At 44.2% G+C, this 24319-nt stretch overlaps 1 protein-coding gene across 1 annotated transcript; it reads right to left on the reverse strand.

Annotated features, from left to right (window-relative positions):
- Positions 1-454: 454 nt before the first annotated feature.
- Positions 455-22072, reverse strand: LOC140280099 (protein Shroom2-like). Its single transcript, XM_072375407.1, has 11 exons — positions 21798-22072; positions 20805-20953; positions 11202-11219; positions 10032-10154; positions 7728-9954; positions 7429-7484; positions 4592-5176; positions 3412-3915; positions 2699-2873; positions 2324-2596; positions 455-2066 (listed from the first exon to the last, which is right to left on the reverse strand). Exons 1-11 carry the CDS (start codon positions 22002-22004, stop codon positions 1794-1796), a joined length of 4590 nt encoding a protein of 1529 aa, XP_072231508.1. The 5' UTR covers positions 22005-22072; the 3' UTR covers positions 455-1793.
- Positions 22073-24319: the final 2247 nt, after the last annotated feature.

Below are 24319 nucleotides of genomic sequence, written 5' to 3' on the forward strand. Positions count from 1 at the left end.
ATGTGGTCAGACTTTCATTGAAGCATCCTTTCCTAAGTCCTTAATGTCTCTCCTGCCATCTTAAACCAACTTCACAAAGTTTCCAACAAGCTTAAAGAGTTTAGGAAACAACGATGAGCCACTTTATAATGACCATACCCTTTTGCAGGTCTATGGAGGCCACTGAAGTCCAAATGTGTCATTAATTCTTTCTACGGCAGTGATCACCATCACGGAGAGGTGAGGAGGCAGTGTGCAGCTTCATAAGGGCTCTAATCAAATAAAAATACAACTCTTCACACATTTGTGCAGTTATGCATATCATTTCTACATGCACACAGAGTCCCAAAGTGCAGACTTAGGTGATTTGTCTGAATAAAACGGTCTAATTTTGCACTTTTATCTGAAAACAAGTTCAATCAAACTTTGTTAAAAGCTAAAAAAAAAACAACAACTCCACTGCATTATTCTGTGTTATTATTTTAATGACTTCAAGATGGTGAAAGAGCACACTTCATGCATGAAACCATAGTACCCAGCATGCCCACATCAGTCCATCACAGTGATGGGAGGCTACAGTAGGCACATCTTTAAGTAAATATACTGTATATGTCGAGCAAAACAAAGAGTGTAAAGTGCAAACTTTCCTTTCAGCTTCCAGAGAAACGCCTGCTGAGTCTCAGGCTTTTTAAGTACATCAGTCAGGATTTTTGGACTGGAGCTTAAGCTAAAAGCAGTGTGAATGTAAACCTATGAGGTATATAGAGAGGAAGTAGGAGCAGTGTTTATGGGAGTAAAGTACATCTGGAAGCAGAGTCCCGTCTTATTCTAGCATAAAAACCGTCTGGAAAAGTTACATGTTGTTGAATACACAGAATCAGGAGTCTGTGGGGACCTGGTCAGACGCAACAACTAAAACCAGAACCTTAGCTCAACCAGATGATATATCTTCAGAAGAAAAGAGAAAAACATGAAGCATGAGTGAAATTAAAAGACTGGAAACTCTTCGTCTTCATAGCAGTCTTCAAAAAGGCTACAATAAGTTACTACCGAACATGACTTAAAACCTGAAAACGCACGATAATTAAATACATGTTGATCCACATTCAGCAGGACAGCCAGCTTATAACACAACATAAATAAAAGGGAGACCAGAAGCACTGCAAGAGGAACAAACAACCAAAGTCAGCAACAGGTTTGGTTTTTGTGTGCTTGTGTTTCATTCTGCCGTCGTCTTCTTCAGCAGCTGCTGATTCGCATACAGTCCACCAACTCATCCCAGTTTCATCTGCCAGGAAGCTGAGGCTCAGCTGCTTGAGTTATCGGTTCAACACAAATAAAATGCACACACCTGGTAGCACTAAGAGTGTAATACTTAATACACATATGTCCATGTTTTAAAACCATTACATCTTAACATACCTGAATTCTGATCGTCCCTGGGGTCGTGTCCCTCTTTATGAGCCCAGTTACACCTCAGGAACCTGCCTATCTATCTGATTAGGGTTAATTAGAATTCATTCCAGTAGATATTCAAAGAGAAAACACCTGGCCTCTGCCTTCTGTTCAGTTTCTTTAAACACAGATGCAGATTATAGTCGATGTCGTCTTGTAACATGCGGGCTGAAAAAAGCCGTTGTTTTTTTACAAATCTTTTCTGCTCTAACGGGTCATTTCCCGAGGCTCCTCGTCCAGATGGGTAATGAATTAACTTGGACCTATAACAGCCAAACCACTTGCTTTATCTGAGCTATGAGCTCAAACACAATCCGGTGCTTCCATTGAGTCCTTCCCCATCTTCGAGCTGAACAGCGTCAGAGCAGTGGCCTCTGCTCCAGCGGCAGACTGTCCACCAGACACTTCAGCTGCTCCTCGCCCAGCTTTATCTTGTCTTCAAGCTTGCGTTGCTCGATGATGAGGGCAGACTTCATCTTGACGAAGTGTCGATAGTCGTCCAGGCTCTCTGCTTCCAGGTGGGCTTCCATGATGCTGGACACCAGCCGTTCCCTGCGGTCCAGGTTTTCCTTCAGCTCTTTGGCATCTTCATGCTGCCTCATCAGCAGCTTGCGCTTCTCTGTGAGGGTTCGCTGATGGAGGATGGACTTTAGTTAGTATTCAGCACATTAAACAGGTTGCTCAGGGACTTTCACATCAACCTTTTTCAAGAGGACAGAGATAACGTGGGTTTGTTTTTCTGAGGGGTCTTTAGCCACATGCTTCACCTGGTCTCAAACTGATTTTAAGAGCTTTAACGAAACACTTTTCACATCATAAAAAGTTTCTTTAAGGTGGTTCGATAGATCTTTAACATAAAACATGAGTTATAGCTGCTTAGAACCGTTACCTTCTCCTCTGGCGGGGCTTCATCCTCCAGGCTGTTGAGGGCGTTCTCCACCCGGGCGAGCCGCCCTGAGAGTGACAGCAGCAGGCTCACCACCTTGTCCAGGTCGCCCACAAACATGCGGAATTTGTCGAGCTGGTTAGGCTGGCAGAGGCGCTGCACGGTGGCCTCCACCTCGCGACCAAGAGCCTCGTTGTCTTCCACATCCTCCTGCAGGCTCTGCCGTGCCTCCCGCAGAACCTCCAGCTTCCTCGCCAAGCTGCAGATCAGCTCTTGCTGTAGATGACAAAGAACACACAAGATAAATCTACATATTCCACTTGATCTCCATCAGGCTTTCATTTGCAGTAAAGGTGTGTGTGAGCGGGTGAGTTCTACCTTTTTACTGGCCAGGTCCACGTCCAGCTCATCCTCCGAGTCCTGCTCCTCCAGCTGCCCCTGCATGTCCTTCATCTTGATGAGGAGCTCAGCTTTGGGAGCTGATGTGTTGTAGTAGGAGGAGCTGGGGACCAGGGAGGCTGCTGCTGCTGCAGACACATCCTCTTCCTCCCTCCTGACACACACAAAGGCAAACACAGCGTTACACGCTCTGAAGCACCGTACTGGACAAATTTATGAGGAAATAGGAAAAGTAACTGCATATTTGTTGACTTTATCATCACAATCCTAAAGAGAAACTCTTTTAATAGACGCTCTGTTGATGTGTCAACAGCCTAAAATGTAATTAAAATATGTAATTTAAATGAAAAGGTCATCTGGGAATATTAAAAAAAAGTTAAACGTTAAAAAATAGACAGAAAAAGCCAAAGAATTTAAACATTGGTTAAAAAAAAACTAACATTCGTCCAGCAGAGGGCAGGCTGGACTTAAACCTTTGGTTCAGCAAAACTGGGCTGAGGAATTATTCACTTTTCTATGATTGTTGAGGGCTGTTAGTTCATTGATTCATGAGAGAGTAGAGCAGCTAAATAGTGTTAAAAGAGAACACATCTGGAGACTTCTACGCCTCGCTGCCTGTGTAAAATCTGATTCTGATTTACTGAAATACTCCATAAAAATTCATTTGGTGGGTTTTTGCTGCAGTGTCCTACCTGTCTGTGCCTCTGGGGGACGAGGTGGGCAGCCTGGACCCCGCCGAGGCCTTTCTGCGCTGCTGGGACCCCTCCAGGATCTTCTCCTCTGGCGAGAAGAGTCCCTCCATCAAGTCCATGGTGGTCTTCCTGCCCGTCTGATCCAGAATGTCAACCAGAGACTTGTCTTTGCCCATGATGTCCCTTGCCAGTTCCTCTCTCTTGGCGTCCTCCTCCATGTGCTGAGCCCCAGCCGTCCTGGACTCCTGACCCAATGCTGAAGTCGGTTCTGGGTCCTGTGCACCTTGGCGGGTGAAGGCGCTGAACAGGGATGAGGACTGGCGCTCAGCCAGAGACGGGATGGAGGGCGGTGGCTCAGTTATGCTGCCGGTCTCACAGCTCTGAGGCAGATAGGCTCGGCCCTCCCGCTCCGAGCTGCTCTCGGTGTGAACGATCCTCACAGGGACCTTCCTCACTGGGCTGCCCACATCCATCACCGCTGGGGGCTGAAATTCCTTTTCAGAGCTGGATGAGAAGCAAATGTCAGGATTAAAGTTCAATGCATCAAGAGCAGCAAAACTACACCTGGATGGATGGTAGCACTACCGAGGATAACCTCGAAGCTACGTCAGTGACAGAATTCAAACTATATTTAACTATTTTCACATGTTTAAATCATTTGGTTTGATAAAATTCAAACCCCTCCAACGACATGAAGGCTTTTTACATGAAAGTGCAACTTAAGTTCGGATCCTCAGTTACTGAAATAATCTAATAAAGTAATAAAGAGTCTCATAAAGTCAGTTATGGATAAAATGATTGATAATTCCAGCCCAGGCGTAAATATTACAGGTGCTTTTTAATCGGAGTATGGATCGCACAGTTAAACATGGCGTTTTGACTAAATTACAGCCTCCGGTTAAATTCGCCGCATGCTGCGGAGGAAATTCAAACTCTGATCATCTTCACATTTCACTGCCAGCGCTGGCTGCCAGGCACACAGTAAAAGATCCACGACTTCATTCCTTCAACACATTTCTGTTGTTTCAGGTCAATCTCACACCAAAACAGTTCAAATCGTCTGTAAAGTCAGTCTTTGTTTCCTCCGTGGTTTAGCTTTTCAGTCGCTCATCACCCCCCCCTGGAAGAGAGGGGAAAGCTTAGCGTCACACAGGGCAGCGAGGAGACCTGAGCTGCTTACCTGAGCTGCGAGTCATCCTGCACAGACACGACGGGCGGTTTGTCGGTCAGCCTCAGCGGTGAAAACTGTGGCGAAGGGGAGCGCGCTCGGTCTGTCCCGGGAAGAGACAGAGTGGCTGTGAAGAAAGATGACGGGGAAGAGGGTGGCTCCGGCTGCTGGTTGTCTACACCCCCTTTACTCATGTCTGGGGCAGATATTGTGCTGGGACGAGGGGAGCTGGCTGGGGCAGGGCCGGAGACCTGGGCGGTAGGGCTGTGCTGGGTGTCAGAACTTAAGCTGGACAGAGGTTGGAAGCCTGTCGGATCTGACTGGGCGCCAGCTGGGAATTCCTGGGAGGAGAATGTGGTTTCTGGACCTAAATGGGGCCTGGGTGGTGGCAGGAGGCTCTTGGTTTGTGGAGACTGGGCACACTGCTTGGAGTCAGAGTTGGGGCTGATACTGCGACGGTCCGAGGACGTTGTGGTGTGGGTGGGAGTGGCAGTGTCTGTGTTGGTCCTGTGGTCACGGCGGCCAGGGGCAAGGCCCTCATTTCTGGGGACCGACAGCTTTGTGCTGTGGTCGGGCAACCTGCTCTCAGCATTGTCTCTAAAGTCAAAATAAGAACAAACCTCATCAGTACCTGAAAAAGCTTCCGTAGGAAAAAACAGACATGACCATTACGAATGAGCAAAAAGTAACTCTGTGGAGCAGAAATAACTTCCTGACATCCCCTGGTTCCATCACTTAAAGCTGTGTAAAAATCATAACTACATTTTAGTGGCAAGATTTCAAATTGTTGCAAGTTGTCAAAAATATTCTGTCAACTTTGTCCCTTAAAAAGATGTTAAAATTGTTTTAGAGAAAACGTTCTTTCCCCGTGCATGAAACCAGCTTTGTGCAGCTTTCTTATAGCCCGTTAAAGGATTCACATGCAAAGAAGTTGCTTAAAACACGTTTTTCCCTTGTCTTTTTCAGGGCTGGTCTGAAGCCAGACCTCCATCACACAGTGGAACAGATACTGAAGGCAACCAAAGCTCACTCCCTCTAATGTTGTAATGTGACAAACACGCCTACTACAAGACGTTGGCCTACTAAGGGCCTACGAAGCCATCTAATTGTGCATTTCAGCTGGTGAACTACTGCCTTCCACATGGAAATATATCGTCCTTTGATGTCAGAATATGCAGAACTTGGGCTGCAGGCTTAAACTGAACAAGAAGTCATTATTAAATGAATTAATCTGAAAGAACCGAATTAATCTTGTGAAGAGCGAAGCTAAAACAGAGAATTAGATTAAACTTGGTGGATTGAAGGAGCAGGAACACTTGTTATGGGGCTGCATGTGAGCATACTTTGTGAATTACACACCACAGCAGACATGCTGCTTTTATTATGATAGTAAAACCTAATTCTGCTCATATTTGGCTTAGTGACACATTTACTTTACTCGTGGGAACATTTGGACATGAAAAACAAAACATTTTCAATGGCTGAACCACACTTCTGGGTAGAAAACAAGTCAGTATTGTTCCTTTTAATCAGGATATAATAGCTGGCTGAAATAAAGATAAATAGTTTATGGACCATATTGAGTTTTAAAAACCACCGATGTGTAAATATTTCCCTGGAAAAGGTGTTGACACTACTGGATAAATTGTGTGGACCTGGATATGAAGAGGGTTGAGAGGTGTGTTGTGTTGTCAGAGTGAGTTGTAGCTCAGGAAACCTGAGCCAGGGATGTGAAAACCAAACACTGAGGATGGATTACGAGTGAGCTGAGACAGGGGCACAAACTCTGCGTGAATAAATGCTTTAACCACTGTGGGAGAAAGATCTTTGGAAGGATTTCTTTTTGGTGTCACAAAAATATGTAAAGTTTGTTCTAATTGATCTAATTTGCTTGTACATAGAATGTTGTTTTCCATAGATTCGCAAAACAACATCAAAGCTACATTTAAGCGTAAAAAAGGGTCTGAGGTGCAGACAAAGGGGGGAGTAGGACTGGGCTTTTTCATTTGTAGGAATACTTTAACTGTTTAACAACAAGAAGACATCATTTAGAGCGTGCATGTGCATCTTTTAAAGGGGGAGGACCATCATCCTGCACAGTTTGAACTCTACTTTAAATAAAATGTGAAAATAGATGCACCTGTCTGACGTGCTTCTTCACAGCTGACCCTGACATCTACGGCGCTGCAGTGAAAACGTATCACCTGGTGTGGAAACACTGTTTTCTGTAGCTTCACAAAGGAGGGCCTTTACCCGCCGGCAGGTTGGGATTACTGCAGTTGCACACTGTTAGATGCATTTTGCAAGATGAACTTGGCGCATTCGCACTTCTCCAGCAGCCCTTAGCTGTCAGCTGACGCCTTGTTTCTGTTTGTCTCGCTCACTTTCTGGCACCGTTTCAGTAAATATAGCGTTTAAAAGATGCCGTTCACCTCAACATGAGCCTCAGCAGCAGAAGTTTAAGTCAGAAAGTAGATCCAACATGACCGAGAATGATCATTTCCTTCCAGCTGAAGGAGAAAACTGTTCTCTTTCTGCACAGAAATCTCACAGACCAACTACATTCCACATTTTTGCATGAAACTTCACATCGTTTCTTTTTGCTGGATGTCTCAGAGAAATCAACGAGTAAAAGAGAAGAGTAAGCAGCTCTCTATAACTCACATAGGTGTTGATGAACACATACACTTTTCAGCGAATCAGGTGACTTTTCTTTGACCTGATGAACCTGATAACTTTTGGTTTATTTGGTTTGGAGCGTTAACTCAAATGATAATAATAATGTTTGTACCTTTGGTAAAACCCAAAGTGCCTTTCTCAGTTATATATAAAAGAAATGTTAATCTCACCTGCTGTTTAAGCTGCTCTGCTGGGCTTCAGAATCTGTCCACGGAGAAGAAATATTCTGCAAGAAAAGGGGATTATTTAGAATGTCCTTGCTAAATTTGCTGGTTGTTAAAACACTTCAAAAGTTGCATTAATACGAGCTGCCGAGGGTAAAGATAGCTGTGATGATTTACCCAAACCTTAATCTAAATGCAGAACATCTCAAAACAGTCCAGAATCTGTTTATACTGTGACCATCAGGCTGCCCACAGTGCCTCTGTTATTTCACTCTGAAATGTAAAAAACAAAGAATCGTGGTCACCTGCGTATAGAAGTCTGCAGACGGAGAGGATCTGGATCTCTCGTGGATGCAGATGGCTTTCTCCTCAGCACCTGCATCCAAGATGTTTTCCGCTGAGTGATACCTCCCCTGCGCCTTGGTTTCTGAGGACTTCTTCTGCTTGCTCCAGGTGGCCTGGTACTCAGCAAAGGTCCCAAGTCTCTGCTGCTCCAGTAAGACCTGCTTACATTTAGGGCTCAGGTGTTTGGGATCTGTGGCTGGGGGAGCCTCCTCACTCTCTCGAGATGGAGGTCTGTCTTTGGGTTTGCTCGTCTCAGTGTCTATGCTCAGGTTTGTGCCATGACCTGATCTCAGCACAGGCCTGGAAAAGGCTGGTTTGGCCTCAAATAACTTCCTCTGCTCATGCGAACCTGTTTGGGATTCCCCTTCCATGCCCACTTTGTCCATCTTATCAGGCTCTGAAAAGGAGTGCATCCTCTTTGCGGGGTGGAACCGCTTACGACCTCTAATGCGTCCGTTAGGGGTTTTAAGAACGGGAGGCTCTGGTCCCAGGGGCTCAAGGTCTCGTCTCTGGAAGGAGGTGGCCTGGAGAACCCTGGCCTGAGCCTCTTTTAAATGGTCCTTGTAGGTACTTGAAAAAGAGACACCTGAAGATGCAGAAGCCTCCATGGATCGCCACTCTTCGGCCTCCTCATCTTCTGCATCACAAGTCAGGGTTGCAGCGCTGCGGCTCTTCTGCAGCTGGGCTCTCTTCTGCTGGATTTCTTTGCGAAGGGTGGTGGCATAACGGTCGCTGCGACGGTTCGCTTTTCCATTGCTCGTAGCCGTGATATCACTGGCGTCGTGGGTGGACAGAAGAGATGTCACTGCTGGATGCCTCTCAGTCAGACCCCTCGTCTCCTGGGCCAGGGAGTGGAGAAGTGGAGTTTTCAGGGGGGATATTCTGTGATCTTCTTGAGGAACCCAAGGGTCTTGGTGTCTTGAAAGAAGCTTATGATCGTTACTTTGATGTGTTGGAAAGAGTCTTTTGATATCATGAGGTTGTCCTTCAGATCTCTTTGCAGGATCCTCTGGGCTGCGGCTTCGAGCAGAGAGTTCATAGGACTGCTGGTCGTACTGTAGACCATTCCCAAGGTGGGAACTGCTATTACGCTCCTTATTTTCACTGTAAGGCATCTGGGACTGAGGTATAGAGTACATTACCTTAATATTAGTCTTCAGTGAACCCGGGTAGACTGCTTCACTGCTGTTTACCCAGTGGGGTTTCTCCATCTCACCCCTCCAGCCCTCTGTTTTTCCGAGTCTGGTCTTGTGCTCAGCAGTCTGGACCAGATGTTTTCCTGCGAGGCCATAGTATCTGTTGTGGCCCCCACTCTCTAGGCTTGGGTTTGCAGCAGAGCCTGCCATGAAGGCTGTCGAGTGCCGTAACTGTTTGCGGTTGAAAGCATTGGTGGGCAGATCTTGGAGGCTACGATAATAATTCCCAACACTCTGAGTCTTTGTGGGAGGAGCTGTCCTCGTCTGCAGGTAGAAGGGGCTTTCGTCACTGTATTGCCTCTGGTGGGCTGGTGTTTGGGTGCAATGAGGCTGCCGGACATCACTGCTGGACAAGGAGAAGAGTTTGCTGGGCTGCAGCTGGTTTTGGTTCTGAGATCTGAAGCAGCTCTGGTCATTTTCTGTCAGTTTTTCGAATGATCTGCCCTGGCTCTTTGCTGCACCAGAGGCCCCCTCAGAGTAGGGGAACACCTTTGTGGCAGTAAAACTATCACTGCGCAGGGGAGGGGGTGGAGGGGGAGGAGACTGGGACTTCTTCCTCTCTGGCACCTGCCACACCGGGCCAACACCGGGTCTCCCAGCAACAGAAACACGAGCTGCAGGCTGCTCCTCGGGCCATGACCCCTCCCAGCCTCCGTTCCCATGAGACGGCTGCAGATACCTGTGCCGCTCACTCTGCTGAGGTCCTTCACTCTGAAGGCCCTTGAAGAAGATGTTTTCAGAGCTGGTCCCCTTCCTACTCGACATGCTGGAATCATGAACAGGTGGGCTGGAGCCACTGGAGAAACAGCTAAACCCGGAGTCTCGCTTGTTTCCTGATCCACACAGCGGCTCCGCGCTGCTGATGTATTTAGGCGGGGAGACACGGCCTGGTGGATAGGGGTGGGAGGGACACTCCACTCTCTCCATGCTGTTCACTGAGCTGAGCTGATGCCGAGTCTTCTGGTCCCCTTGAGTGGATGAGTCTTTGGGCCTATCATCAATCAATCAATTAGATAAATAATGAATAACAGTCTGTTAAACGTTGGGAAGAGAGAAGCTCAGCCTCACCTCGCTTCATTTTTTGGCTGCCAGACTGGCGCTGCTGAGGCCCCACAACCGGCTCGCTCCGACTCCTCTTCTGTCAGCTTGGAGGAGTGCCAGGAATGAGGCCGCGACTCTGGATCATTTTTCCTGCCAAGCACAGGGGAAACGGAGCACTTTACACAACTTATGAGGGAACGGCTCATAAGATTACCCTGCAGGTGGCAGCATTTCTGCAGGGTTCTTCCACATTTCTGTGTGTGAACGATGCGTTTTCTGTCCACAGATATCGGAGATGCAAAGATGTCTTTTAAATGGTGCAAGCATTTTCATTTCTGTAGGAGTCTCCAAACAATCAATATTACAAACCTTTTCGAAACTGATTACCTTGATATTCAGTCAATGCTGATGTCAGCATTCTTACGACAACTCTTCCCAGGTTCATGTTATGTCACGATCTGTGTATTTTTCTGTTAGTCCCCAGTTAGTTTAGTCCTCACCTTTCCTCAGCTCCCCCCACTTCACCTGAGTCTCTTCCCTCAGCCGCCTTCACTCACTGATCACCCTCCCCCTGGTTTTCATCAGTCACTGTCAGATCCTCTGTCATAGCAACCCATGGTTTTCCCTGTCAGGCTTGTTCCTGGTAATGTACAATCTGTTTTTTTTTTATTTTATTAGGTGTTTTATGGTTTTTCAAGTTTAGTTTTTTGTGGTACTGCAGCTTTGCTGTGATTTTTCGTTCTTAATTAAACCGTTTAAGTCTCCTCCTGCCTGCTGTCCCGTGTCTGCATCTGGGTCCTGACTCCATCCCCAAACCGTGACAGAAGGATCTGACCACAATCTGGACCCAAATGCAGACACGGGTACAATGATGGAGGATCTGACAGTGACTGAATGACAGCCGGGAGTTTAAATGCAGAGGAGGGTGATTAGTGAGTGGAGCTGACTGAGGAAAAGTGAGGAAATGGCAGGACTAAACTAACAGAAAAACACACAGATTGTGATATGTTGAATTTCATAACAGGATTTGGTTTGTTCGGCATAAGCCCTGAAAAGTTTGGCAGCAAACCGGACTTCAGATGCAGTCATGAATGTTTAATAAGTCACAAACTTTACAGAAGGTCCTCATTTATCAGCCATAGTAACTACAAAAGGTAAACTGACATTAATAATATTGCTGTATCACTGTGAACATACCCCCTGAAGCGGTTCTTCCTGGAAAGCGTGTTGAAAAAGAAAATATATGCATGTTCAATAGATCATAAATATTAATTTTACTCAAAATTTCAAACCAGAAATGAGTAACTTCATGTAAACAATGTCTCAAATAGCACATAAGGAGGCTGAACATCACAGAACAACAACAAGCAAGAAGGAGCATGGGGTGGGGGGGTGAAAGATCCTGGAATTCAGACTGAAACTCTCCACAGTCCTGCCTCCTGTGTCGTTTCCAGGAGGAATGAACTGCAAACATTTCAGGCTTTGGAGGAGCGCATCTTAAACACAAATATGCAAAAACTGATGAATATTTGATTCAAACAACTAGCACCACACACTAAAATACGACACGGGAACACAAAGCACCAACAATCGGCCAAAAATCGCTGTGGGACACCAAAAGCTACCAGTGAGCAGGCTAACAAGATGGTACCTCATGGAGCTTCGCAAAATCTTGGTGAGGAAGCTCCTCGCCACGTGAACCTCGGTCTCTGACGGCATTGTTCGTGGCGATACAACATCGACCATTTTAGCTCTGATGGGCAGCGAGCGACGAACGGAGAGAAAGGAAAAGGAGGAGGTGGATATGATGGCATCACATGGCAAAAGGAGAGGACAAGTTCATAGAATCACACAGAGTTTAGCTTTAGAGTCATTATTGAATCAATAAGAGAACAAAGAAGCTGAGGGAAAGGAGGGAGAATTAGGGCATGATCCTATGTAATCAGTCCAAGTTCTGTCATTGTGTCACCAAACTGATGAACCCGTCATCAGAATACTTTTAAACTCCAAGTTTAGGTTCATATTTCTATAGAGAATAAATGTGGGTCACTGAGAACTGGGGGGCACCTCTAAGTGTTGAAATGCCACAGCATCCTCGACCAAATCATGGCTTCCAGCAAACAGGAGAGCCCAATGGCTTGCTTAAGAATATATTTTTCTCTTATTGTGAAGAGCTTTCACAATAAGAGCTGGGTCTGTGGCAGCCATATGGCTCTAATGGGAGCTTAGCTGCTGAGCTTTTAGAGAACTTAGATGGATGTGAGCTGGACATCCAGAGCAGAGAGAGATCCGCACACCCAGCTACCAGAGCCGGCCCACTATATATTCTGTATGTATGATTAAGGAAGCTCTAATGTGTCACAAACAAAGGTCAAAGACATGTTTATGTCTTGAAATACTTGTGATGAAGTTGAGATGTCAAACTGAAGTGAAATCTCTCGATCACATGAAACTTTACCTGCCCTGATTTAAACTTTAACCCTGCCAGGCAACCAAGGACACGCTGCATTCTTTCAACAAAGGAATGCAGGGAGCTATTTTCCCTCTGTGCCGGACCCCCACAACAAGTGAGACATCTCAACTGGCCATCTACCAGGAGTCGCTCAGTCAGAGCGATTTAATAAAGAAAGCGTGAGGCCTTCTATCCGAAGTCTGTCATTATTTCAGCTCGCCTTCATTGAAAGCCCTGGTTTGTGGCTCATAACCTGAAAGTATACGTACTGTAATCCTGTAAAAGTGTTTTTATAACATAAAATTAGGGCCGGGACTCTATTTTTAAAAATTATCTAATTAATTAGAGGCTTTGTAAATTAATTCATCGAAATTAATCTAAATATTTGACCTGAAAACAGTGAGAAGCAATTTTTTTCACATGGACTTTAGTATGTCATTGAATAATAACGATAAAATTAAGCAACAAAACATTGTTTTCTCTGGTAAAAGATGCGAGATTCGAACCGGGGCCGACAGCAGCGAGGACTGGAGCCTCGTGGGGCGCCTGCACAGCCCACCACTACGCTACGCTGTTTCCCGTCCACAGGGCCAACCAAAGCGGTCTCAACAGCTTCTTAACTACTGTTCACTGTGGTTAGTCTGAAGTCATGGTGCTCCAGTATAATCAGTACGCCTGAAACTCACCCAGTGAGAAACGTTCATAATTAATTCATCTTAATTAATGCCTTAAAGTCCCGGCCCTACATAAAATACAATAAAACTGAATATAAGCAAACTAAGGCCTTTAATTATGAAAAAGTAAAGATTTTTTTTCTTGGATTACTAAAGGTTTTCTTTATTAAATACTCAAATAAAGTCAAAAGTCAGCACTAATCAATGTCATCTGCTGGATAACGACAAACTAAATCGGTTTCAGACACTAAAATACATCATGTTTTCCCCTCTTTAGAGCCTGAATGGTCTTTGTTTTTAGGACTCCATCATAAACCAGATCACAATATCTGGACAACTCCTTTTCTATTATGCATGAACCAGAAATGTGAAGGGCATCTTTTATTCAGTGGGTGTTCATGTTTAACCACAAACTGTTACTTAAAACCCATCCTTTCCCCCCCGCTCGATTCGACACATAAAAGTGAGAGCTGTGCTGCCTCCAAACAAGCTCCTGGACAATGGAAATGCAAATGCCCCCTTTCCAACGCGCCATGGGTCTATTGTCAGGGGATACAGCTGGCCCGTTACAGATATTCAGCAGGGGAGGAGACGCCAGCGTTCACTCCCAGGAAATATGAGTCCGACTGTTCGCCCAAGAACTGACTCCAACATGACACCGAAGAGCAAGCAGCCAACTGCTGTGCTTCGCTCAGAGAGGGTCCGATGGTGCTGGGGACGATTATCGACTAAAACAAAGAGCCCAACCGGTTTAGAACCACCTCGATGAGGTTAAAAAGAGCAAAGCAAACCTTTTCACAATCTGTCTTGGAGTAAAATATGACACAGCAACAACCATGCAAACAGCTAATCTTATCGCTGCTCTTTCAGCTCTGCACGGAGCTCACATTCAGAGAGATGCTGTATTTATTCTATTACTATTCTAATTGACATAATTGAGTCTCTTTCTGGAATAAAAGCCCACCTGTCCACAGTCCAGTGGACCTCTGCTCTGAACCCTCACCACAGATTGCACTGATCTCCACAGCTGAGAACAAACAGCAACATGCTGTTAAAATAAATACATTTATTACCTGTGCCTCTGCTTCTGTCATGACTTTTCAGCCACAGATTCTGTCCTACCTTCTTATTACTCTTATATCTCAGGGAGATTAGATCCTTCACAAGAGTGATTCATGTAAGAGGTTAAAAAACCAGCATATTTACGTTAAGAATGATAATATGGCAAAAGCAGATTGTTTCTGTTCTTTATTTACCGATTAATGCCATGGAAACAACTAAATATGGACCGTAAATAAAGTTTCAGCCACTGTAATCAGAACATTGAGTGCCTTCAACAAGCCGAACATCAGCCGATACCGATATGAGGTGTCTGAGTGGTTATCTACGAGATGAGACCTTACTTTGTTGTGGAGATGATCTCATCTGGTAAATTCTACTCAGGAGATCATTCGCTCTGGATGTGGAGCGGTGCTCCAGTCTGGGACACAAATTAATCAAATACCAGACACAAGGTGCAGGTTATGGAAACTGTTTCTATCTAATATCAGCAGCAAGTCTGTCTCTCTGTTCCACCTCAGTCGCACCAAGGCTGCAAGGTTGGTTTTATTAGTCACTAATTAACATGTTGCTTGATTTCACTGTGATCTCATCTTTGCTTTTTTCAGTTTTTTTGCCAGTTCCCGACTAAACCTTCATTCCTGCTTTTGTATGTGAGCAAAAAGAATCACAAGACGGCTGCTGCTTAGATGCTTTTATGAGCTGGACATGGATGGAATTATCACTTAGTTGTGTAAATAAGTTGATTAAAACGTCTAACACGGGTTAGTTTGGATCGAAGAAATGCTGTCCAAGCATCTGCACTCAGTGGGTCTTTTTTAATGCACCAAAATAAGTAATAAAATAAAGACATCTGCGTCTGAACAGCCTGTGCTGAGATGCATCCTGCAGTCTGCTAACTCCATGTGGGACGTGAGGTCTTCTCATTCATATCTCATTGCCGTATAAGCTCTATTTAAAATAAATCAAGTAGATATTAAACTTTAAAAAGAAATAGCAGTTAAATAAAGCTCAAACACTTTAAGATGCATACAAATCCATTAATTCTGCAGAAGTGAGTGTATCAAAGGGTGAAACAACGCGTTTTAAAGCTAAACACGTTGCTGTAAGACACCTTAATGGAGTGGGTGCAAAGAAACACGGTAACTTACCAACTATGTGAACCTGTTCTCGGGTTGTGTGTAATCTGTCTGGCTGTGCAACACTCCCACTCCAACTCTCCTCAAGCCCTTCAAAAGGCTGCTGTGACAACACTAGTCCCACCAGTCCGACAGAAACAAGTGTCCTGAGGAATCTGGCAGCCCACTATGAACACACTGCACCTTGTGCCGCACAGATTTCCTTGGGGATTATAAAGGGGGAGATTTGAGAGCAGGGGGAGGAGTTATTGTCCCGTCCGGCGTCCTTGTTGTAATCTAGTGTTTGTGTTGTAAGTGGCTGAGCCTGCAGAGAGCCACTGAGGCTGCTGGGAAAGTAAGTCACTGGAGATTAAGATGTTTCGCTCATACAACTTCATTTTTACTTTGTAAAACCGGTGCGTTAAAGGCTCCAAAGTCAAACTTCTCTCGTGTGAAAACGCTGCATCAAGAAAAAGTTTTAAATTCATTTTAAACAAAGCTTTAAGTCATCATCCGACTGGGGGAATTTATTCAGGTCAGCGTGATTTTTGGTCCTGTTATCAGCCTGATAACACGCTCACATTCCAGCACATTTCTAAATTTCAAAACCTTTTCTTTCACTCTGGTGAACTCCGACTTTAGCGTCCTTGTCAGGAAACAACACACAAAGGAATGTTTGGCCCACGTCTGTTTTCAGAGATACCGCTCAATGTCAGAGTGGGGGGGCACACCAACTCCTCCACCGAGGAGAGGACAGTCTGCCAGTTTAAAATGCAAACCATGAGAGCTGCAAGGTGTGTGGCTGCTCATATTACCTCCACAGATCGTCATCCAAGCAGCTGTGTGTCAAGTTGTTGCTGTCGGAAAACGACCCTTAAATATGAGTGAAATCTGGTTACTTTAGGAGTGACGCAGCGACTCTGGTCTACAAATTAACAGGCTGTAAATCAGTCAAACTGATGCTGCTTGAAGGTGAGGGACACGGTGAAAAATTAAGTCATTAGCAAAGCTTAGTAAAACACCAAAACAGTTCATTAGAGACTAAAACACTTGATTAACTACAATAAAACTAATGTAGCAGCAGTCTGAAAGCTGAGCTGTACAGTTGTAATACCACAGCTAGCTATTAGGGGCCGGATCCAAAACACATCTATTCAAAAAGAGTGAGGGGGTAAAGAAGGAATATTCATCCTGTCAGTCCTCGGTCAGACTCAGTGATGCTCAGGGCGGGCTTCAGGGCCAAAGACCAGCAGGAGATAAATACAGTAAAACGTCTCAGATGGTGAAAAGATGTCGAGAAAACGCTGTCTGGGTTTTCTTTTTGCAGCATTTCAAATGAATACATGTTAGATTTATATCGTCCAAGAATATGACAAAACCCAGACGTGAAACTTCTTTTTATCATCCATCTAAGTGCAAAGTGTGCCACGTGCAACAGCATTCCTGCTGGTCTGGAGGAGGAAAAGATGCATCTCAGAACAACAACTCTGCAGGGGTCATGTTAGAATTGGAGGAGTAACAGTAAAAAGCTTATCAGACACCAAGTGGAAAAACCTACAACCACAGATTTTTATGTGCTTCATGTGTATTCCTGGCATATAAAGATCTGAAATATCCCAGTTATCCCCACAAACCTTTGATTTAAGTTGGTATGCATGTGTTAAACTCCCAGTCCCTTGACTGGAGCAGCAGCCATGTTGGAGGGTTTGCCCCTCAGGTGCATTCACTAAAAAAAGGACCTCCTTTCCTTCAAACTCCATCTGAGAATGAAGAGATTAAACCACAGCTGTTCCAAAGCATGTAACCGAACCGTAGTTAACTGTATGCCAACAACAGGCTGTTTTGAAAGCAATGAGGGATCTCTTTTACTGAGCCCAACTTTTATTCCGTGTGGTCGTTTTTAAATTGATAATCTTTAATTAACCAGACAGAAAGCATCTTCAGGCATTTTTGCCAAATCAAACGAGAGATCAAAATGTGTTTCATGCTCTCAGCGACATGGTTACTTTCACAGGGCTTGATTCTGCTTCACAGCTCTCCACCTTTTTCTTTGCCACTGTACAAAGTTCAGTGTCGCCACGATTCATTTTTTTTTTTTTACATAAACAACACGGTCAAAGCTGCCGGTCACATTTTTAGGAGAGTAATTGTACTTTATTATTGTACTATAATATTGTCTGATACGCCTTCCAGGGCCTCAGTTTGCTCTTTTTCTGGCCTGCATCCACAATCTCCTTCTGGCCGTCACCTTCTTGAAATTCTGACCAATTTACGTCCATCTTTTTAGGTAATTGGTAAAGTTTCCCTGCTCTGTTTCGTGGCTCGAGCTACGAAAAGTAAATCAGGCCTCGAACTGCTTTGTGCCCCACAGGCGACGGTGCTGGACAGAAACCCGTCGGTACGCAACTACGGCTGTAACCACTGAATTTCCTTTGTCTGGCTTGAAGAAAACCAATCAGAGAGGACAAAAATAATGCAATTTACTGTTCCAACTTTCAATTACAGCATAGTCTTTATCCGCACGTTACAGTTATGTAAAGATCAGGAGTTCATCACGTCTCTAAAAACAGAAGCCTCCAGTTAGACTCCACCATCTGAAACAATGCAGGAAGTTCCTGTCACAAACAGCAGGTTAAATAGGTTTTAAATGCAGTTTCCTTTTTCAATAATCTCTTTTTTCTCCCTTATTTTCTGCTTCATCACTCTGGGATTCTCTTGCTTTAACGCAGTTTGTTCTAAAGTACTTTATAATAAACAGTAAACCACCTGGACAGGAAGAAAATGCACATTTTCAGCCATGTTCTAATACCTCACTGAATAAATCACCCACTTATTCTTCTCGCTTCCTCGCCGTTTTATCTCCGATCAGCCAGCTCACTGACGACACATCTTGCTGATTCGCCAGCTTGCTGGCACTGGAACACAGCAGCCTGGGGGGCCGATCTCGCCCCGCTGAGCTCTAAACGCACCCATACAATAGAAAGCGCCAGCGTCATCACAGCTGGGCTTATCGGTGTGTCACTGCCTGAACCGGCATCAAAAAAAGGAGAGGAATCTGCAGGGAGTACAAACTCTGAAGATGAGCAACATCTGGAACGTGTGGAGCAATTAGATCAACTTTAATCCTGATGTTTGTTGAGTTTATCAGACATTAAGTTCACAGCTTTACAATGTTTTCAGCCACATGTTTAGATCAAGCAGAGGCTCCATTAAAAGCACCGATTACTGCAGGTTATTGGGCAAGAAATGACATTTATACACAATAAAGCACGAGTAATGACATAATACAGAGCAGATTTCTCCAAGAATACCTGAGAAAGAACGCATTTTCACAATATTACCATAACGAATTGTCTGGTGTCAGTTATGATGCAACCAACATTAAAATTAACAAGATAACTTGCATTATATAGGAGTGTACCAAGGTAAAAAAGTATAAAAAATGCACAACTGACTGTTAATAAAACTCAGGGGATAGTTAATAAGTAATCAGGGGCATTTCTTTAGGACTTTATAACGTTTTTTATAACATTTTCTGCTGCAAGAACTCTAAATGTTGACAGCATATTTGAGTTTAAAATGCATATTTCTCTCTTTTAAAAGCAGAAATGTCCCCTATGAACTGCTGCCAAAAGAGATTTGCCAACTCTGAGGCAATGGTCAGCTGCTTTTTCTGCCTGTGTGTAACTGAACAACAGGTTTAAGAGCTGCAACACACACACTCCATTTGTCCTGTTAAGCATCTCTGCTAAAGCTAAAGAATTAGTTACACGCGTACGCAGATTTAGATTTACTTACAGCATCAGTTTACCTGTGCTAACGTCATCCACCTTTTTCCAACATGATAAATACATTTAAAAAAAATCAGAGGAAACAGATAAAAAGAGAAAGAATCTTGTCTCAGGTTTTCATCTAAATTTATAGCTGGAACTTTTGGGAAATGGGTTGCAACGAGGAAAATATGCAGTTATCTTAAACTCATTCGCTGCTTCCTGATTTAATGTGTCAGGAAACGGAGTGATTCAATCAGAGATTACATAAAAAGAGGGTGAAGGAAAAGAGGAAATACCTGTGAGTGAAAATCGTCTCTTTATCTTCTAAAAGACAAACATATCCAGAGGGAGAGAAACAGATATGAGCGCCCACTCTGGAGTAGCCAAAGCCCCTGAAAACAATGGGCTTTGCTGATATGGCCTATCCCACTAAGCAGTGTCAACTCACCTAGGCAACATGGACTATACCACTCCTCCTGCAAACAGGGGAGGCCCACAAGACCGAGGCAACACCGACAGTGACTGAACCAATTCTCAAAGCCAGTTTGAACATTTGCTTTTATATTCCAAGCCTGCTGTATGCTCCCTAAAGCTCCTCAGATTAACTGTTCCCACATCAACAGGTTGTTGAAACGTACCAGCAGCCCACCGCTCCCTCATGTTGACTCAGCCCACTCTGCAAAGCTCAGCTCACGCCTGTGGCTTTGCAACTAGTAATTGGATTCAAGCTTTAAGACTCTGTTGCCATTTGCTGGTGGGGATATGTGTGTGTAATTCTGACAGGACAGGACATCAGTGGCACATGTGGCGAAAAGGTTTAAGGAAGCAATTAAAGAGGTTATTCTTACAGAGCAGCCGGCAGGATAACGCAGAGACATTAAAGGCAAACAGAATGAGAGAAAATCATCATCAAACATTTAGATAAATAGCAACAGGTGTGGAGCAGCTTGATTTAGCTGAAGTTGTTGAGTTTGACTGGATCTAATATGAGCATCAACAACACAAGTGGTGGATAACTTCACTTACTTTCAGTGCAACATACAATTCTCTATCCTTAATGTCATTTATTGGTTGTGTAGAAGAAAACGAGCAACAAATGCTGCAACATTTCTGGAAACTAAATTTCAAGCTTCTTTGCTTGATGAATGACTTACTCGAGTTTAATTTAAGTCCAAATGGCAAACAGTAAAGAACAATTTAAGTGTGAAATCAAAGAAAATGCCACCTTGTTCGTGACTTTTGTTCTGTGCCTCCTGTTGTGAAGGCTGAAATGGACTGAAAGTCGACACTTCCCGGGACCACCTGTTCCGGTTTGAGTCTGACAAAGACTGGGACTCCTCTCGGTCTAATTTACGAGTCATTATCCGAGCTCTGAAATAACGGAGCTGGCTTGAGCTCAGCTGCCTCCACAATACTGGCTTTTGTTTAGCTCTCAGGAGCAAACAGGCAGCAAGAGGCCCATGTGTAAGGCAGACTGGCTCTGCTTCAGCTGACCCTGCTCTTAATAATGTATGCACAGATATGAGGCAGAAACACTGACGTAAGAGGAGTTTTTCTTCTACATTTTCTCACCAGAAAGATGCCAAACAAACCCCACGCGACTGAAGAAAAGAGTCGACAGAGAAACAAAAGCTGGCATCAAATGTCTGATCTGTTTTGGTGACTTCAGAGAACCTTTAACATTTGAAAACTTACATGAAATGAAAATATGGCTGTTTTGGTACCTTCGAACAAGTAGAGTAAGAGTCCTGTGGGAGCTCTTCACCAGGCAGATGGCCTCCTGTCGGGAGCCGCTCAGGGGGACCGAGTTCACGCTCACCATCTCATCACCGGCCCGGAGACGCACTGCAGCAGCCGCGCTTCCCTCCTCCACCTGGACACAACACCTGTGCTAGAACATTAACTGGCACACACGTCCCCGGTGGCATTTAGCAACAGCCTAAACAAACATTTTAAAAATAAAATGTGAGGCAAATGTGAGCATTCAGCCCAAAGCACCCCTGAACTCCAGAAAAGCTTGTATTAATAATCTAGACATGTTTGATAAACAGCCACCATAAAGTGAGTACACCTCTCATTTAAGGGGGCTCCATCCCCCGGATTAAATGCACCTTTGATTTTCAGTCTTTTTGTTTTGGCTGTGTAATGAAACCTTCGGCCACAGGGGGCGCTCATGTCGCAAGACTCGCATTGGTGTTACTTCTCTGCCAGAAACAGAGACATGTATGATTTTATGTCAGAGGATGAGGTTAAAACCAGCTGAAGGGGAAAACAAACAACAGAAAATGTGGATCTGTCCTGTCCTCAGCAGCCAGATGAGCCTGTGTTTGCAGCCACCTTATACCCTGATCAATATTTAACGAGCTGTAATCTGAGGGAGCCCAGGTGCACGGCTCGTCAGGACGAATTTATCTGAAGAATATCAGAGGAGATAAGCACAGTTTATGCATTGTGGAAGCTTTTATCACAGTTGAACTGAGGCACCATAATCAGCGTGCAGAATGTTAACCTGGAGTGTAACATTTCACACTGTGGTGGTGCTCAGTTCTGCTGTTCTGCTCCATGTGAAGATCCTTCAGGCTGCATGTTCTGCACCAGGAGTCTGACCGAAGGCAAACACGCGCTGCTGCTGCTGAGGAAGGCTGAGGACGCTCCATCCTTTGCATCCAGGCTCGAACGGTTCAACAGTAACCACAAGATCCAACAGCTTAAAGTACCTTAGTGATGACCAGGGGCTCCCGGTGCTCTGTGCCTCCTCTCAGCGTGAAGCCCCACGGTGCTTTTCCCTGGAGCAGAACCTCCACCAGCTCTTCGCCCTCCTCTTTCTTCTGCCTCCCTGTCCCTCTCAACACTTCCACCTCTCTCCACCACTTCATCCTTCCTGCTGAGACTCTCAGGCCGTCTGCGTACATCGTGGCATCCATGATGCCTCAGGTTCAGTGGCCTCCATCAATGTCGGTCCACACTGAACCAAAATATTAATATATTACTTTATCCTCTCTTCAGTAGGAAACGCGTGTCTCCACACAACATTAATCCTTGATTTGAGCCATAAGGTCCACAAAAGTAACATCACACACACAAATATTCAAATGATTCAAGAACATAAATGAAAGATCAACCATAAAAAACACGACTTCTACATTTATATATTATATTTATAGCACTGCCTTTTATGGTGGCCTTAAATCTACTTTAATATAAATAAGTCAACCAAAAAAAAACAGGTTAAGCAGGTTTAATTTGCTCTCCCTCCTTTATATGAAATTACCTTGATAACAGCTGGTGATTAAACAATAATTATATTAACATTAACGACAGCAGCTACCAAACACACCCTTTCATCAAGTTTAATCCAGTTGGAGTGTTTTTAAAGACTTACTTTAAACTGGTGAATTCAGCACTGAAGCTGTCTAACTTCCAAACAAACCAGCTGACGCGTTTCATCGCGGGAACCTCCAACAGGTGGTGGGGGCGCTGCTCGGCTCTCTCAGACTTTTTCATTTTGATCAACTGGCTTTCACCTCCTCTCGCCCTGAGCCCTTTTTATTGGCCATTTCGAGCCTCTTCAGACCCACTGGGACGGCGTCCTGCTGTACTAATCCTTCAGTTGTTCACAGTCCCTCCTCCTCCTCATCATCATCACGCCTCGCGCCTCTCACCTCATCAGTCGGATCATCGCGCTCCCTACCGGCGACATTCTGAGTCATAGGCCTGTTCATTTTTACTTTTTTCTCTTTTTTAACAACCTAAGCACAGAGATGAACGTGTGTCTTGTTTATAAGTGTAACTGCTGTATGTTTTAGTAGATTTACTACTGTTCAGATAAATCTGCTGTGGATAGTTTTTTAGGCCTGACACTTCTTCTTTTGTCCTCCACTTGTCCAGTTTCCTCAAATGTTTTAAGGACACACTGCACACCATGCTGAGATATGCCAAGTTTTCAGCTTTAAGTAGCTTCTGGAAAAGGAAAATTAAATGTTCAGGAATAACCAGTTAAAAGTGAATAATACTTTGCCCTGTTGTCAAAGTTTGTGGTGTGATGTCAATATGAGTCATTATTATTCCTCCATCGTCTAACAATCATACAGACGTACATTCAGGGGTTTTCAGTGACGGCATTGAATGGGTCGGCTAATGTATTATAAAAGCCAAGTAGTTGTATTTCAACATAAAAGGTGTCCTGTTAGAAAGTTTAAACTATAAAAACAGCACGGGCCTTTTCAACAAACCACCAAAACACTATTTAGAAGAATGCACTGATAGAAAATATACCATTTACCATCTCTCTGTAAATACAAATACTTTCACACCATAAAAGGTTTTAAAAAAGGTCAACCCAGACTTATAGTCTATTGCAGTTTGCTTTGGAACACAATAATCCAAACATCAGCACAAAACTAAAATAGTAACTCCAGAAAAACACTCCAGAAAGACGTTAAGAGAGCCTTAAAAGAAATACTCCACAAAATGTTCCATCTGTGTGACATGAATGGTGGGGGGGTCCACCTTATCTGAAGAGAAGCTTCAAGGGGCCGTTAGCCGTTAGCCTTTCTAACGTTAGCCGTTAGCCATTAGCCGTTAGCCAGTCCTTTCTCTCAAACCAAGTTACATAATAGCTACGATTTTGGCGCCTTTCTTTCTGTGTAATTTGGATATCCTTTGGATGATGTGCCCCTACTTTTTTCACCGGAGGACATTGAAGAAAACGGATTTGAAAGTAAATAATCCACTTCGTTAACGCCGATGCCTGCCATTGTCAAAGTTTCGCCCGACACACGCAATCAAGTGGAGTCGTCTGTGATTGGCCCAAATCTGCTGGCTTTGGGCTGTACAGATTTAGCCCAAATGTAGGGGGCGGGGCTTGCAACCTGTCACTCAAATGATGAAGAAAAGTCAAGAGTAACTGAGCTGCTTCGCTTTGGCTGTAGATAATTAGCCCGTTTTCACCGATTTCATGGGTTTCAGTCCAGATTTTGCTCCGCCTCTGATCAAAAATGAAAAAACAATTTGTTTAAAGTTTTCATTGAATTATTTATATATTATATTCTATTTTTTATTGAATAATGCAGGGAGGGCTGAGCCCTGTTAGCCCAATTATACCAGCCGTCCCTGGGGTTTTATTTCCTATGGAAGTCCAGATCCAGAACAGCTATGCTATACATTCTACTTTACAAAGTTAAAGTAGTAATTCTAGTTTCCAGAGATTCTTCTTCTCTCTGTTTATAATTGTTGTGAT

This window comes from Leuresthes tenuis, unplaced genomic scaffold (genome assembly GCF_036924035.1).
Source record: "Leuresthes tenuis unplaced genomic scaffold, fLeuTen1.0.hap1 SCAF_1, whole genome shotgun sequence".
In the NCBI taxonomy this organism is placed as follows: Eukaryota; Metazoa; Chordata; class Actinopteri; order Atheriniformes; family Atherinopsidae; genus Leuresthes; species Leuresthes tenuis.

Coding starts and splice junctions, on each gene's coding strand:
- LOC140280099 (XM_072375407.1), bottom strand. CDS start 22,004: ATGGATGCCACGATGTACGCAGACGGCCTGAGAGTCTCAGCAGGAAGG. Junction 5,177..7,428: donor CAGAGCAGCTTAAACAGCAG/GTGAGATTAACA, acceptor TTTTGACTTTAG/AGACAATGCTGAGAGCAGGT. Junction 2,067..2,323: donor AAGCCCCGCCAGAGGAGAAG/GTAACGGTTCTA, acceptor ATCCTCCATCAG/CGAACCCTCACAGAGAAGCG.